The following is a 17,766-nucleotide window of genomic DNA, read 5'->3' on the forward strand; positions in this document are numbered from 1 at the left end:
ATTTAATTATATTTTTCTTTTTCGGCTATTGACTGTGTTTTTCTTAATATAAATGAAGTAAGAGACGCCTTTTCATAAAAAAAACTTAGTTCGATTTGGTTTGAATAGCATATTATTTAATTGTTAACCATATTTAGTAGTCTTCGTTTTAAATTGTAAGTCATTCTAATTTTCTTAAAAAGTCAAAATATTTTAAATTTAACCAAGTTTATACAATAAAATACTAATATTTATAAGTATCATTAAATATAACTTTTATAGTAGATATAAATTTTTATAATCTTTTCTATAATTTTTTATCAATTATGAAAATTGTTGACTTTTAGAAAAGTTGGAATAACTTCCATTTCAAATGGAGGGAGTACAGCACAAACTAATAAAGCTAATTTTAATGGAAGTGTCATGAATATTAAATATCATACCATATTAATAAATTTGCTAATGCGATAGAATTATTTACGACAGACAGAGGAGAAGGGTGACGAGACGATAGAGTGCCGCCACCGTCACAATACGGTACAATTACCCCGCGCAGGCGATAAAGGACAGAACTGCCAACTCACCCCGCCACGTCACGCTCCCGCGGCGGCTCTCCCCAAGCGAGCTCGTCACCCGCCTCGCAATCTCCGCCATGGCGCCACCCCATCGAAGATTGTCACATGCCTAGGGTTTACAAAACCGGTCGGTTTTCGCCGGTTTTCAGCGAAATTTACCATTTTCGGTATGGGGCGGGAACCGGTTTTCGATGGTATTTCGGAGGATTTCGTTCCAAATTTTAAAAATTCAAAAAAATTTATATAAATTTTGAAAAAAATTATGATAAAAAACTAGAGGTTCATATGAGCTTATTGATATGGTGCATGATAAAAAACATGGAGATTTGGTCAGTGAAATAATTTTTTTCTTTGCAGACCCGCAATGAGACCCGAAACCCGTTATGCAAACGGACCCGTTAGCGGTTTTGGATGCCTTATCCATTCGGAGGGGCGCTTGGGACCGAGCAGAGCCATCCACTCACGAGACTACGAGAGAGCAGCCGTGTGTGAGTTCCCCCTCGCTCCCTGTCCAAAGGGCGCTGCGCCGCCGCTCGATCCGGCCCCCAAGCACCGGTTTTCGCCGGATCCGCGCCGGTTTCCGACCGGGAAATGGCGGTTTTCGGCGGGAAGCGGCAGCGGCGCACGCGGGCGGGAGCAGCGGGCGGGAAGGGCGCCGGCGCCACGGGTTTTCGCCGGTTTTCGGCCGGATTTCGGCCGGGAAACAGCGGTTTTCGGCGGGAAGCGGCAGCGGGCGGGAAGGGCACCGGCGCCACCAGTTTTCGCCGGATTTCGGGCGGGCCGAAATCCGGCGTCTGGGATCCGGAAAACACTGTGTGAGCTCCTAACTTTCATCGATTTGTTCGATTTACGGTTCATAGCAGTAGAGATAAATTTGTTGACCTCATAATCAGGATGTTTGAAATGTTTATTGCTGTTCATAGCAGTTCATAGCCGTGTGAGCTCCCTAATTTATGGATTTAGTGCTATTTGAAATGTTTAGGATTTGAATTGTTTAGGATTTGAGCTCATAACCAGGAAGTGTTGCCGTCATTAATTTCTTTTATAAACACACATAGCATAATGGTGTGCTAATATTGCCTCTAAATCCTAGTGAATTAGGGAGACGTTATTTTTTTAGCTACTTTGTTGTATTTAGATAATGGTATGATAATATTGTATTTAGAATATGGTACACTGTAATAGTGTAATGTGTAAGCATTATTTGGTCCATGGTTCTCATGAAATCAAATGTTGAAATTTATTTACAGTATACTGTGTTCGTTTTGCATATTTGCAGCAGGATGGGTGACCTAGTGTGGGAGCATGGACAGAAGATTGATGCTGGTTTCAAGTGTAAGTACTGACATATGACAAAGGGTGGTGGTGGGACAACTCGGTTTAAGGAGCACCTAGCACAAAGGGGAAAGGATGTGAGGGAATGTCCTTCGGTTCCTCTTGAGGTGAAGACATTCTTTAATCGTGAGTTAGACAAGGTGAAGGCAAAGAAGGCAGCTAGGGAGCGAGAGAGGTTGAGGCAGCAGGCATCGGCGGCAAGAGGCAATGCCATTGATGTAGATGAGGATGCTGGGGTTGATTCTGACCTGCAAGCTGCTATGGAGCAGTCAAGGATGGAGTACGAGTTCAGAGAGAGGGCTGGTTCACGGTACGAGAGGGGTGCTGGGAGTGGATCAGGTGGCGGTGGTGGCTCGAGTGTAGGACAGGGACCACTCCCACGGATGTTCTCCAGGAGTCGTTCACACGTGCCAGAGCGGGTAAGAGATTACAATCTAGCAACAAGCTCCGGCCCGAGGCAGCAAAGGATCGATACAGGCCCTTGGACTAGCAAGGGGAGGAGTTCGAAAGAAATACTTGGGAGGGCTTGGGCTAAGGCTTGCCACGCCGTTGGAATACCCGGCAGGAAGGTAGATGACCCTTACTTTAGGGCAGCCATCGGCAGGAAGGTAGATGACCCTTACTTTAGGGCAGCCATCATCGAGACCTAGAAGCAAGGTGTACACATGTTTGCTGGAAGTCCATACTTTCCTTATGGTTTATCTCTCATGATTGTACTTTACTAACTGTTTGACTTGTAATACAGGTACCGGGATCAAATTGCCAATAGAAAGAGAGATTGATGGTAAATACCTGGAAGAAAATGTGAGACAGATCAAAGCGGAGATAGAGAAGTGGAAGAGTGAGTGGCTTGAATTTGGTGTGACAGTCATGTGTGATTCATGGACAGGGCCAACTCGGAAGAGCGTCATCAACTTCTTGGTTTATTGCAATGGCATTATGTATTTCTGGAGTATTCACAGGATCATAAATTCTTACTGAAGGTATGTGTATGTCGATTGTCAACTATATGTTCACTTTGAATTGTTTTGTGGTTTCATCGATTTAGTCATATTTGGGGTATACCATATTCATGGAGTGTCTAAACTGGCAGGAGATCAAAAAGGATGTTGACAGCATTAGGCCAGAAAATATTGTGCAAATCGTGACTGATAATGGCTCCAATTACAAGAAGGCTTGCAAGTTGTTGGGTAGGGAGTTCCCCCACATCGTCTGGTAGCCATGCCTTGCCCACACGATCAATCTCATGCTAAAGGATATTGGCAAGTGGCCCGATCATGAAGCAGTGATTGAAAGTGCACAGAGAATTTGTAGTTGGATGTATAACTCAAACGTGGCTCGCGTCAACATGTGCCACGGGGACAGGGAGTGGCACCTGGGCGTCATCTGCGCCGTGCGGAGGCTCAACGAGGAGAAGGGCTTCGCCGTCGCCGTCATGATGGACACCGAGGGCAGCGAGATCCACATGGGGGACCTCGGCGGCGCGGCCTCGGCCAAGGCGGAGGTGAGGTGCTGTGCCTGTTTGTAAGCTGCTGTCCGGTTGGACGTATTCGATGAAATGTGTTTGTTGCAATGCGGGTGAGAGAAAAAGGTTGTGGCAATGCCGACACTGTCGTCTCATACTTCTACAAAACCTAGCGAGCCAGGATTTCATAAAGAGTTCTTTCTCCATCGAATGTTTGGTTGATTTAGATTTTCAGCTCATGTTTGATATCATTATAGGAGGGAAAGCATTCAGATTGTTGTCGAACATTAGACTGTGAAAGTAACAGTCATTATCAAGGCTGTCAATGTAACTCAAATAAAGTGCTTGGTAAAAAAAACACCGTGTTACTATGCCAAAACGGAGATTGTCTCACACTTCAGCTGTCTATTTTAAGTTTTTAACAATACAGTTAGAAGTTTGATTGTACACCTATTCAGTACTCCTTGTTTTTCTTAAGCAACATTATTTACTGAATGATTTCCATTTTTTTCGTCATTAAAATATTCCTCACGTAATTAACAAATCCTATCACATTTGTTGGATTCCACAGGATGGAGAAGTCTGGACATTTAGCGTTAGAGCATTTGAATTGCCTCTCCCAGAACGAACTATTAATGTGAACTATGATGGGTTTGCTGAAGGTATTTAAGCTAGCCTATTTGTTGATGTTGTTCGTAGTTATTGTTCAGCGCCATAATTTTGCATCTAAATCCTACACAGATGTGAGAGTTGGTGATGAGCTTCTTGTGGATGGTGGAATGGCTAGATTTGAGGTGATTGAGAAGTTAGGACCTGACGTTAAGTGTTGCTGCACGGATCCTGGTTTATTGTTGCCACGTGCGAATCTTACATTCTGGCGTGATGGCATTATTGTCCGTGAGAGGAATGCTATGCTTCCTACAATTTCATCAAAGGTAAACACAGTAGCACAATAAATTTCTTGCTTTAATTACCAAAAGGCTGCAGAATTTTGTGAATCTATGCCACCCCTTGGTACTAGTAATGCATTGGAGTTACAGCTTTTTCTGTCAATACCATGGTCAGTTCAAAACATGGATTACTTACTTTAAAGCCTTATATTGTGCACTGAAGCTCATCTCTGGATATTTTTTATCAGCTATTTCTTAAGAAGGCTTCTACCACCTAGAGTTGTTTAATTGAAAAATGGAATCATCTAATAGCAGATACTAATATTATAAGTTTATAACAATGCTGCTCCTTTTCTTGTGACAACTTGTGCAGGATTGGCTTGACATAGACTTTGGAATTGCCGAAGGTGTAGATTTCATTGCCGTTTCATTTGTCAAGTTTGCAGAAGTAATTAAACATTTGAAAAGCTACATAGCTGCAAGGAGTCGTGGCAGGTACCAAGAGTATAATTCTATACTGTTGTTTAAGTTTATGCTTTGTTGGAAAAACCATATTTGACATTATTAAACTGATAACGGGAGTTCCTAGAACTGTTCTGGATGCTTAGCCACTGTTGTTGTTTGGTTCCTGGTCAGTCCCAGATGATTACTCATATTGGTAGGGTTTTATTTGTACTCTAACCCCCAAAAAAATTCTGCCAGGGATTTATTGGTTTCTAACTTTCTATGTAGTTAGTAGAGAAAACAGTGAATTAGCAAGCTATCCCCTTTCCGGTGTACCTCCTTTTTCAAATAATGCTGTGCCGCAATGTGATTCAGAGAAGAATAATAGGAACTATTCAAAATTGTATGGCCATCCTCAACCATAACTTGGTGTCATCTCTGTGCCCAAAAAACAGCACTTGGTGTCATCTCAGCACCTACATTCTTCTGCATGCATTAGAAAATTGTATGTTTATGCATCTCCTGTTTTTATTTGTAGTGCTACTGTTATTTTGCCATTGTACGTCCATTTCATGTTTTGTGGTTAAAATTTAGTTAGTGACACACAGAGTTACCTACTTAGTCCCAAACGGCCAACATAATCAAACTTGCTATGATATCTTTTACACTTCAATTAATTGGGCCTTGCAAACATCCAAAGCAAAAAAAGGATTGCATAAGTTTTTCTTACTAGATGGGCTGGTATTGTGTTTCTGAAATGTTTCCTTCATTTCGTTGAACTTTGTTGGTTCCTCAGTCTAATGCTTTGTTGTATATGATCAGTGATATAGCAGTCCTTGTGAAAATCGAGAGCATTGACTCTTTAAAGAACCTGGAGGAGATCATCCGAGCATCAGATGGTGTCATGGTAGCCAGAGGGGATATGGGGGCACAGGTTCCCTTGGAGCAGGTCCCCTCAATACAACAAAAGGTAGTTCAATTGTGCAGGCAGCTCAACAAGCCAGTCATTGTTGCTTCTCAGCTCCTCGATTCGATGATCGAGTATCCTACACCCACAAGGGCTGAAGTTGCCGATGTTTCTGAAGCTGTCCGCCAGCGCGCAGATGCTCTAATGCTTTCTGGTGGGTCAGCAATGGGGAGATGTCCAGAGAAGGCTCTTAGTGTTCTTAGGAGTGTTAGCCTCACGATTGAGAAGTGGTGGCGGGAGGAGAAGCGCCATGAGACACTGGAACTTCAAGGAGTTTCATCTTCCTTCTCTGACAAGATATCAGAAGAAATCTGCAATTCAACAGCTAAAATGGGTAAGTACTGCCACTACGTACTCAGTGCCTATGAAAATTATGTTGTCATAGCAAGTGATATATTCGACTGCTTTCATTTTCCTATTTTTGTCCATTATCTTGGTTGCTGGCAGAACATTCTGATTCCACTGCTTAGGAGATATGTCTAAGCAAAACTGATTTCATCTGTAGCTAACAGCTTGGGAGCAGACGCCGTTTTTGTTTTCACGAAGACTGGCCACATGGCCTCCCTGCTCTCACGATGCCGTCCTGATTGTCCTGTTTTCGACTTCACAACCTCAACGTCCGTCAGGAGACGGCTGAACCTCCAGTGGGGACTCATCCCCTTCCGCCTCAGCTTCTCCGACGACATGGAGAGCAATCTGAACCACACCTTCTCCCTGCTCAAGGCCAGGGGCATGATCCAGTCAGGGGACCTGGTGATTGCTCTCTCCGACATGCTGCAGTCCATCCAGGTGATGAACACCCTGAGAAAGAGCCATTCATCTCCGTGTCACGTGATCCTCAATGAGATGATCAGATGCGATGGAGCACGTACTTTCGGTACCTTGAACTTGAAGGAGGACAGTTCCGTGCACTGAAATTGTTCACTTGTCTCATGTATTATATGCTAGGCAACACCAGAGAACTGTGGCAATAATTTGCGGCTTTCTGCCTGTTGTGAAACTGTTGTGTTACTACTTGGGCTTTAGTCTGACCTCGGGGTCACTTTTTGATGTGGAAGTTTGAGTCTCGCTGTGGGCCGTGATGGGCTTATCCATCGCATTGTGTTAGTTTAACTGAATCTCACGCTCTTGCTGATAGAAGAATCACTAGTTGTGTTTCCAGCTACAATACATTAGTTCACTGATTGTGCGGCAGCAATCGCTAGTGATCATTGCGCCCGACATCATTATTTGGATTTTTGGACCTTCATTGCTGGAGTGCTCTTGGTGGTGTGCTGAAGCTTTTTACTGGTACACTGCGCTCCTGTTTGAACACTGAAGTGGCCATGGCTTCAACCATGCACCGTAACTGAAGAATCGTGTCGATCAAAGCTCAAGCTGATATCCTTTTGCTATAGTAATATTCTGCCATGCAGAACGAATGGTGATCATTTTTTAGTGATAGTGTTCATGAGCTGTAAATGAAGAGAAACTTTCCTTTTAATTTGTGGCTGCTCCAGGCATATCAGTATATGTGCTTAACGTTATCAGCTGTTTGAGATCCATGTACGAACAATTGTACTGCACCTCAAGCGAGGTTAGTATCTTTTCAAGATTTGTAGAAGAAATTTTTGGATAAATGTCCTTGCATTCTTAAAAGAATGATAACTTGGATAACATAGATCCTGCTCAAATTCAAAACACTGATAAACTTGGGAAAACAAAATAAGGTCAGAAGAGAACAGATCTCCGCCCTCCGATTGCAGATCAGTGGCTGAGATCCAATGCCAGATCTCCACTCCGATTTCATTCGCCGGCTTGATGACAGATCTCCCAAATTTTGAATATCCAGAAAAAACAGAGCCAATTTCCATGGTCACGCTGCAAGGCCGGTGTTCACCATGTGGACTGGACCGGAGTAACCACTACGATCACTTGCTCTCGGTGACTGCTACTCAGGAGACGGCTGGAACCTCCGGCCTCCAGGGACAGGGAGGGCCCTCCAACGAACGTCTCCTTCGGCGATGGCGCTCGCCGACGTGCTGCACTGCAGCAGCCCATCCAGGTCCGTGTCACGCGATCCCTGTCCGGGATGCGACACGGCCTTGATTGATCGCCAACACCGTGAGCTTGAAGAACGGTTCGTTGTACCGAAATTATTCGCCTTTTCTGCTATATTAGATGATGAATCTCTATTTGGCAGAGCTCCAGATCTAGAAAAAAAGTAATTTTGGAGCACTTGGAGCTAGGTATTAGAAGCTCCAAGAAAAATAGTGTGTCTGGAGCTGCAGGTGTGTTAGGAGCATTTAGATGAATCATTTTGTTTATAGCGTAAACTAAATTCAGATATTTAAATCACTTTATTTTACTCCCTCCATTCTGAAATATAAGACATTTTGATTTATCTTAAGTTAAAATATTCTAAGTTTAATCTAGTTTATAGAAAAAATAATAATAATATTTTGAATGTCAAATAAGAATAATTAGATTTATTATGATATATTTTTATAATTAAATTATTTAACATGTTACTAGATGTTAATATTCTTCTCAGCAAATTTAGTTAAATTTAATCTACTTTTAACTTTGACTTAGAACAAACTACAATACTTTATATATCAGGACGGAGGAAGCAGTCTTCAAACTACAAACCCAGCCCAATATGATGTGGTGTAGAAAGCAACAACCTGAAACTGGCCAAATGCTGCTGTTTTCTGCGATCGAGCTAGACATCCACAACCACAAGCTTTGTTTAGCTTGAGGCATCACGGAGTTCGCGTGAACGACAGGCAAATTCAACGGTGCCGTGTGAAGTATGAGGCCAGTCCGGTCCGGTGGTCTTCACCCTCCCAGCCTCCCAGGTGTCTCCAGCAAGTGGTGGTCAGAGGGGTCTGCTCGTCTCCACTCTCCATGATCTGAACGGTCGCTGAGTGTGCCACTGCACAACACTTGACTTCTGAGCCTTACCTTAATCTTGACATGATCTCATCTATCCATTGAGAGAGACTGCCACTCTTCAGTCGTGACACACATGGTGTGGTGATTTGTCATCATCGCAAAACCCCGGCGGGTCGAAAAATTTCGGTAAGTTACTTGCCAAAAAGAAAAGGTAACCGACATTGTATTATATAGGTTGTGAATATATAAGTGCAGGATCTGTTATATTTCACCATAATTTTCAGTAAAATATAAAATCATGAATCCGATGGTACACAAAACAGCGGAAGACGGTTTGGAAGTACTAGGTCTTTTCATTTTGTTTGTAATGCGCTGCTCAGAAAACATTAATAAGCATACCTATTGTGAAATAAATTGAAGTAAAATAAGAATTAAAATGATTTAATTCTCAGACCTCTAGATGAAAAAATATTTCAATTTACAATATTGTGATACATTATGTAGATATACGAGGTCTCTTCGCAACATACAGCGACATATTTGGAAGTACGTGGAATTTTGCAAACAATGCTGATGACACTTGTTAGTTAACCATGTTGCCACTTGGCCACAAATGCAACCACACAAAAACCACTCTCGCTAAAGTTCCAGCCAAACTATTGGCCTAGGAAATTAAGCCTATGTCTAATAGTAACCCCCCCCCCAAAAAAAAGAATACAACGCACACATACCAAACACAAATTATCACAAACTCACAAGATGACATGAATAGCACACTTTCATTTTATATAGAAAAAGGCATCTCTCTCAAAAGAAACCAAAAAACCTCACTATCCTCTATAGGAGGATATCATCATCACCTCTATCCCCATCAAATGCTTAGTATGAGGGCAAAAAGACGTGAACCTGCTTTGTGGCAAACAAAGGATCCAAAAGGAATCGCTTTCATGCAGAGAGAGAGCAATGAATTTACATTTGTGAAGTAAAAGTGATGTGAGGTCGGTGGGGCCACTGTGCTCCCTCTTTCTAGAATGTCCTTGCATATTTTTTTCGAAAATAAATGTCCTTGCATATTCCTGTGGTGAAAATAAGTCACCAGAGTTGCTCCCTACATGTGGTAAATAGAGTCAAAACCCAGTCACAAGAGACCATCACCAGCAAATTGCTGTGTGTATACTGTAACCAGATCATTGATCTTTCAACTAAACTGGTCTTTCATACCATCCCTCATTGCAACATATCACCTCGCTATATGAGAGCAGAAAGCTGCGGCATCATAAATCTAAGAGAAGTGTGGTATCACATTCATAAGTCTGCACACTGTTCTTGAACAAGTGAAATGCGCAATAACAAATACTCAGTCGATTCGCCTAAAAAAAACTCAGTCGAACATCCATAATTTTTTTTTGAATCACTGTTTCTGCAGCATCATGATTAGCACAAGTAAAGAAAGATCAATGAAAAAAGGGCAGGTGATAAAGCCTATCTAGCTACAAGAAAGCAGGGAGCATTCTTTAGAGCTTAGGCTATTCAGTTTTCAGTCTCATCTGCCTGGTGGTGCTCAATCTATGATGCTTCAAAAAGTCCCTTTCTTCCCTACCTCTGCATGTGGGGCCAGGACATTTGTCGCAGTCATAGTGAGCCCACTATTAAATGCACATGAAAGTGATCAGCACTTGATGACTTTTTTGCTGCTCTTCTTTCATTTGAAAAGGGCCTGGGAGCAAATCATGCATGCATCCTCCATGATATCCCTACCAAATCATCCTACCTTATATTTTGTTTTGCCTTTGTATATATGGTTAGTGTAATAATTTCCCAACCAATCATTACCTTGTGCACTTACTTGTTGTAGGGCTTGACCACAGGAAAGGCATTCTTCAACTACTGAGACCAAATAACCACTGATTATTGCAATAACCAAGTGGAACAGTTTGGACTCACAGCAACTAAAATTCTCATCAACTCTGGAGATTGCCACTCCCTTCCAAAACTAGGTCACTTAAACTACAGGCCAAGTGAACAGACAAATTATTTTTTCCCTTGTTGTTTGTCTCTCACAGATTAGTTCAACTGACCCAAATCTTGCCAAATCTTGCTGAGAACAGCATTTCTGGTGAGAGGATAGTATATAGCCTCATCTCTTCCTTTTTTGATCCTCGGAAGTGTTATTGAGCAGTAGCTAATGTGAGCTTCTCAAGGTGTTTGTTGTTTAGGTAGCTAGGGACTAAAAAAAAACTCTACCCGGGGGGGTGTGAAACGGACCCCACCGTTTTTTTCATTAAGAGGAAGCCTAACCGGCTAACCGGATAGAGAAATCCCCCAAACCTTGGCCCATGCCCGAGAGGGCCAAGCCTTGCGGCGAGCACAGCGAGGGGTTTTTTTTTCTCCCAACAACCTGAAATTCGCTTCTGATGAGATTCGAACTCAGGACCTGCTGGGAGCGCGACGCTACCGGGCCGGGCTAGCCATCTCAACCGCCCGGCCTTTCGCAGTAGCTAGGGACTATACATATGGTTCTTTTTTTAGATATACATATGGTTCTTTTGATTGCTACGCACATAGACTGCATGACGAGGTTCTGCACAACATTATGGTTTGAATGCCTTTCTCCTAGATCCTAAGGAAACTAGTGCTTAGAACACTTGAAGAACTGCATTCATGCGTGTTACAATGTAAATTTCTTATAGAAGCTTCGTTTCTTTTCTTTTGCATTGGCAAGCCAAAAATCAACATAAAATTGTTGAATTGTTCTAATCGAATCGCTAGCAAAATATTCTAAAGAAGAACAGCATATTATTAAGTTGGAAAAAGTGTTTGCTTTCCTAATTGATCGGTGTCTCCAGTGCTTTAACAAGAGATGTAAGAGTATATAGATCATTTTGGGTAAGTTTTTCTTACTAGGCATGACGCCAACGACGGCATGATCAAAAGTTCCCAAGCTCAGGATAGATTAACAAATTAGATCAAGCTGTAGTTGAAGTATAAATACTCAAGAAAGGAACAAGAGACAAACTAAACCCACCCAAAACAGATAAGCTGTACCTTGTTGCAATGTCCAGTTTAATAGTGTCCAAAACACTTTCACTAAAAAAGGGAGCAAAATAACTTTCACAGTGACGAAGACTTGCGTAAGCCTGCCTATGATTCATTGCTAATTACTCTAATTTGCAAGATGAGATCATAGATGTGCCAAAACTTGTGGTCATCATCAAATTGTGCATACTGGTCCATTAAACATTTAAACCAGACTCAGTCAATTTACTGGCTACAATACATATCAAATCACTGGATTGAATATATTTGAAGAACACAAACGGAAAGAGACATGCAACATTTACCACAAGTGTGCTCACAAAGCAAAAAGGATCAAGTGTGAAAAAAGTACTGAATTTTTTTCTTTGAAAAGGAAAAAAAGTAGTGAAATTACATTGATTTCTTCTTTATCAACGAGACTCGGAAACTTAGACTGCGCAGAAGCTTATTGAGGACATTTGTGGTTTCGAGATCAACTAATTGATTCAGCGCGTCCATCAAACAATAATTAAGCGCGTCATCGAGCCAGTTGTTCATATTAAATCATTGTGCCTTGGGCTTATCCATTCCGGTCAGGTCCTGTAGCCAGCTGAAAACGAAATGGCATGGGAGGTGTTGATCTAGAGAGCAATAATTTGGCTTCTTGGGACATCTTCCATACGACCATACCCAAAACCGACCGGTTCTTCAGTCTGTTCTACGATAGAGAAATGGGTGCCATGAACTACTCTAGTTTTATGTATGCTAGTTTCGGCCACTACAATTTCAAAAAAAAAGAGTTTCGGCCACTATAGTGGATGTTACAATAATTGCAGCGTTTCATCTGCCAAATTCTGTATATATTATGAATGGATTTTTCATCATGCATCTAGTCAGATATTGTCGTACAGATACATGTACATGCATATATTTGGCCAAAATAAAAATGATTGATCATGGTAGAGCTACAGATTAAAAACTACGTTTTCTTCTGAGAAAAAAAAGGGATCTCTCTCTCTCTCTCTCTCTCTCAGTTTCAGCACAGTACTGAAAACCATGTTCCCTACTTATTAGAACCGAAAGTCAAGATAGAAAGGGCCAAAAGTGCATACCACCAAAATAAGGCAAATATACACATTGTGTGTGATCTAAGAATTTCTCAAGAAAGGAAAAGGTGTGATGATACGGCAAGGTGGGTTTGTTGCTTCAGTACATGATCGATGTATCATGCATCTTTCATATGAGGAACCGAACCATCAGCTTTGCAAGGTGTAGCCTTCGGTTCTTAATGGGGGCAGAGAATAGTGGTTAGGGGACAGTGTAAGAATCAAGTCGTTGCACCAATAGATAGGAACAAATAACCACCCGTCAGGTAGGCCCCGTCTCACAAATACAAAATCAAAGGACCATGATCTGCCCTTATCACTGGTTAGCAAAAAAAGTTAATATACAAAAATGCTATATGACATGAAAATAGTATGCATGTCTATTCGTGGAAGGTGTCAACATATATGTGTGGGTTTTTTCCCTCTAAACGTGAACTACATATTTTCCTAGAAATGGTCATCTTACCATGTCATCTGTGCTAAAGATATCCTTCTGACACGTTGTAGGTAAGTCCAAAATATATTTTTTAATTGAACAGTTCGATCAAGACCCTGTAGGTGGCATGTCAAATGAACAGGGCCAATCTTATTTTTGGAACATGTTAGAATTCAATTATATGATAAAAAGGTTATTCAATAATTTTTATATGGTAAGAAGTCATGCAGAGAATGTGTTTCATCACCATCTCTCTCAAATAGTGATAGTGATCGGGTGCTCTAGCCTAAGAGGGGGAGGGGGGTGAATTAGGCACTCTAAAAACTTAGACCTATAGCTCCAACTAGTTTGCACAAAACTTAAACTAAAACATGCTATCTAGATGTGCAACTAGGTTGTTCTAGTGTGAAAACCCTATCCCAAAAGAGTTTAGCAACCTATAGCCTTTTCTATCAAGAAACTATTCTATGAAAGTAAAGGCACACAAATTGCTAGAATGAAATGCGGAAGCTTAAAGAGTGGGATAGGAGATAGCAAACTCTTGACGCGGGTGTTTATCCCGTGGTTCGGTTAGCCACAAAGGCACACCTACATCCACGTTGTTGTAGCACTCACTAAGAGTATTGCTACTCGGTCACCAAGTCTCTTCCATGAACACAATCACGGTCACCTTGGCCCCGGGTTCCACTAAGGAGCTTCTCCACAAAGGATGGGGGTCTCCACGTCCCCCGCACAAAGATGTCGTCGCCGCTCCACACCAAGTCGGAGGGTCGATGACGTTGCCGGCGAGCTTCACGCTCCAAGGTGCCGGCGCACCAAGCTCTTGTTTTGGTTCGCTAAAGAACCACAGCACAAAGGCTTAAGGCCTTGCAATCTCACTCACTAAGAGCTAATCCTTTACACAACACTCTCAAAGTGTGCTAAGGGCTAAGGATATGATCTTGATGCTTTTGTATGGCTTGGAGATGTTCTTGGGTGTGTGTGGGATGTCCAGCAACTCCAGCAAGCTTCAAATGGCCGGGGTGAGGCGTATATATAGGCCACCAAGTCTTGTAGCCGTTGTTCCAACGGTTAGCTGAAAATCTGCATATCACCGGAAGAACCGATGCCTCTTGGTGGGGTAGCGTCGGTTCATCCGGTCACTCATAACCCGAAGTAGCCGTTGAAGTCCTGACAGCTGACGCAGAGACCACCGGTTGAACCGATGCTTTGCACCGATGCTTCACCGGTTCAACCGGTGCTGAAGGAATCTTCTCCTGGACGCTGACGTCATTACACCGGTGGTATGCACCGATGCACCGTCGGTTGAACCGGTGCTGAAGAAACTTCTTCTGGGCACTTGACATCGTCTCTGGTACAAAGGACGGCCAATGCACCGATGCCCTTTATTGGACCGTCGGTTCAACCGATGCCTAAAGGCTGACTTGGCTTTGATTCCATCCTGCACCAAACATCATGGCGTCGGTTCTTCCGACTACCACCGGATGCTCCGATGCCCATGGCGTCGGATCTTCCGGTGCTCCTGATCCGAAGAGCTTTCAGGGCGCTGCCCTGAGACCCGCGAGGGGCGGCTCCCCCTCGACCCCCGTCCGCTAACCGGGTAGCGGAACCCCCGTAGGGGCGGCCCTTTGGGCCTTGCTACGCCTATCTTCTCTTTCTCTTTGTCATCACTTGAACCTAAAAGCCTGAGAATGATCATCTAAACAATCATATTAGTCCAAGTGTTGTGTTGTCATCCGATCACCAAAATCACTCGAAATGGCATAAATGGTGCCATGTTCGTTACAAATAGTCCCTCAAAGTCCACATAAAACAATCAAGTGGAAAAGGACAAGCCATCCTCACTAACCAAGAAACACTTAACATGACTATCCGCTTGCAATATCATTCAATAAAACTAACAAGCTTACGATGACAAGAAAGTAGCAACACCAAGGAGAGAACTAGGAGCGAAAGCATATATGACAAACAGAAAACATATTATCTTCTCTCATAGTATACCATTCACATTTTGTGACCTATAGTTTATAGGTGATATGTTAATTTGGGTAAAAGGAGAAACAAAAACTAGAGATTGCCCATATAGAAAGAAACACATAGCTCATACAAAATACCAATGGCTTCACAAAATTAGTAACAACCAAGAACAGGAAATCTTTTTTCACTCACCTGCATATTTCAAGGCCTCCAGCTACAACAGGCCAAAACCACCCTGCAACCAATCCAGCCGCTGCCCGGCCGGACCAGGCAAGAGGAAAGCAAAGGCGCCAGGAAACGGAAAAGCCAAGGTTGCGGAAGCAAAAGGAAAAAGGGCACGGCGGCCCGGCCACACGAGATCCCGCGGGGCACGCTGTGGCCGCTCTTCCCATGGCGGGCTCGCGCTTTCCGCACAGTACACGGAACGCATCGCCCCCTGCGTGACGCGGCTTTCTGCAAAGTGCACATGGTCTTGAGATGCATTTAACAAACTACTGGCCTCGAGATGCATTCTTGAAGTAGTATTCTTTTTTCTCCTGGCCTCGATATGCTGATGGACGGTCTAAAATTTCTGCAAAGTGCACATGGTCTCCTTGTCCTTAGACTGGCTCCTCGCTGGTTGATGAGATGCAAATCAAGATATTCAAATCGGACGCATCTAGACCAACGACGTCAATGCTCTGAGTCTTCATTTTCGACAAAAGCAGCTTCTCCAACCCATTGTCTAGCTTCTCCCTCTCCACCGAACCCACACAACCGTGTTTCCCTGTGTCCTGTGCGTGTGTTTTGGAGCTCCAGGCGTAGCCATGGCTGAGGTACTGGCCACCATGGTGGTTGGGTCACTGGTGTCCATGGTGAAGGACAAGGCCTCCAGCTACCTCCTGGACCAGTACAAGGTGATGGAGGGCATGGAGAAGGAGCACGAGGTCCTCAAGCGCAAGTTGCTGAACATCTTGGACGTCATTACCGATGCCGAGGAGCAGGCAGCAGCCAAGAGAGAAGGGGCGAAAGCTTGGCTGGAGAAGGTCCGGAAGGTGACCCACCAGGCGAATGATGTCCTCGATGAGTTCAAGTACGAGGCACTGCGCCGCAAAGCCAAGGAGGAGGGCCGCTACAAGGACCTCGGCATGGATGTAATAAAGCTCTTCCCTACTCACAACCGTATTGTTTTTCGTTACAAGATGGCAAACAAGCTCCGTATGATCCTGCAAGAAATTGATGACCTCATCAAAGAGATGAATGACTTTAGGTTCAGGTTCAAACTAGGGCCATTAGAGCCCATAAATTACTTGAGGCAGAATAATCCTGATATCATCGACCCTGTGAACATTGCTAAAGAATCAAGAGCCCAAGAGAAGAAGGATGTTGTTGATAGATTACTTGGTCAAGCTAGTAGCCCGGATCTCACGGTCCTTCCAATCGTTGGAATGGGGGGATTGAGCAAGACCACCTTGGCACAGCTCATTTACAATGACCCTGAAATCAGGAAGCATTTCCAGTTGCGGCTTTGGGTGTGTGTCTCTGATAACTTTGAGGTGGATTCCCTGGCTGATAGAATAGTGAAAGAGAATGGTTGTGAAGCAAGTGGAAGTTCAGCATTGGACAAGCTTCACAATGTAGTGAAGGGTAAGAGGTACCTCCTCGTATTGGATGATGTCTAGAACCGTGATGAGCATAAGTGGGAAAGGCTGAAGTCCAACCTTTAGCATGGTGGCAGTGGTAGCTCAGTGTTGACAACAACTCGCGATGGAGCAGTTGCTGACATAATGATGGGTAAAACTGAAGGAGCCTATAAACTTGAAAGCTTGGGTGCATACTTCATAGAGAAAATTATAAAGACAAGAGTATTCAGATCACAAAAAGAAGAGGAATGGCCTGTTGAACTAGTTAAAATGGTCGGAGAAGTTGCCAAGAGATGTGCTGGTTCTCCTTTAGCTGCTACAGCATTGGGCTCTTTACTGCGTACCAAGACCAGCAAGCAAGAATGGGAAGGTATACTAAATAGAAGCATGATTTGTGATGAGGAAAATGGAATTTTACCAGTACTTAAACTCAGTTACAATAGCTTTCCGTCATATATGCGGCAATGCTTTGTTTTTTGTGCTATGTTTCCTCAGGATTATGAGATTGATGTGCAAAGTCTAATCCACCTATGGATGGCCAATGGTTTTATCCCAGAGCAACCAGGAGTGTGTCCTGAAACCATTGGAGAAAAAAATTTCAATGAGCTGAAGTCGAGGTCATTTTTCAGGATTTGAAAGGCTTCCCATTTGACGAAAGAATTTCTACTTCTGGAATGAACAAGTATTGTTCTAGAATTACTTGTAAGATCCACGACCTTATGCATGATGTTGCAGAATCTGCTATGGGAAAAGAATGTGCTGCAATAACTACACGCCCGAGCCAAAGTGAGGATGCTCTTCATTCAACTCGTCATTTGTATTTATCAGTCTATCGACCAGAAAATCTTCTGAATGCTTCCCTAGAGAAAGGATCTCCAACTTTCCAAACATTGATATGTGACGGATATGTAAAAGAAGATATGAAGATCTTATCAAAATACAACTCTATTAGAGCATTAAAGATCAATCGGGGCTCATTCCTAAGGCCGAAATATCTTCATCACCTGAGGTATCTTGATCTCTCAGAAAGTGATATTGAAGCGCTTCCTGAAGACATCAGCATCCTATATCATCTGCA

At 43.0% G+C, this 17,766-nt stretch overlaps 2 protein-coding genes across 6 annotated transcripts; both read left to right on the forward strand.

Moving 5' to 3' along the window:
• Nucleotides 1–1,002: 1,002 nt before the first annotated feature.
• LOC120659514 (pyruvate kinase isozyme A, chloroplastic-like) lies at nucleotides 1,003–6,823 on the forward strand. Of its 5 annotated transcripts, none has more exons than XM_039937690.1 (9): nucleotides 1,003–1,367; nucleotides 1,834–2,546; nucleotides 2,635–2,872; nucleotides 2,983–3,393; nucleotides 3,926–4,016; nucleotides 4,096–4,289; nucleotides 4,618–4,739; nucleotides 5,511–5,989; nucleotides 6,161–6,823. In XM_039937690.1, the coding sequence occupies exons 4-9, from the start codon at nucleotides 3,136–3,138 to the stop codon at nucleotides 6,568–6,570; spliced, it is 1,554 nt and encodes a 517-aa protein (XP_039793624.1). In that variant the 5' UTR covers nucleotides 1,003–1,367; nucleotides 1,834–2,546; nucleotides 2,635–2,872; nucleotides 2,983–3,135; the 3' UTR covers nucleotides 6,571–6,823. The 5 variants fall into 5 exon arrangements, with proteins under 5 accessions (XP_039793624.1, XP_039793623.1, XP_039793620.1 ...); XM_039937687.1 differs by having other exon boundaries at nucleotides 1,231–1,369; nucleotides 1,834–1,889; nucleotides 6,161–6,655; XM_039937686.1 differs by having other exon boundaries at nucleotides 1,057–1,369; nucleotides 1,834–2,872; nucleotides 6,161–6,655.
• An 8,890-nt stretch (nucleotides 6,824–15,713) lies between these two features.
• Nucleotides 15,714–17,655, forward strand: LOC120659516 (putative disease resistance protein RGA3). Its single transcript, XM_039937691.1, has one exon. It carries the CDS (start codon nucleotides 15,873–15,875, stop codon nucleotides 16,725–16,727), a length of 855 nt encoding a protein of 284 aa, XP_039793625.1. The 5' UTR covers nucleotides 15,714–15,872; the 3' UTR covers nucleotides 16,728–17,655.
• Nucleotides 17,656–17,766: the final 111 nt, after the last annotated feature.

Source organism: Panicum virgatum, chromosome 2N (assembly GCF_016808335.1).
Source record: "Panicum virgatum strain AP13 chromosome 2N, P.virgatum_v5, whole genome shotgun sequence".
NCBI lineage: Eukaryota > Viridiplantae > Streptophyta > Magnoliopsida > Poales > Poaceae > Panicum > Panicum virgatum.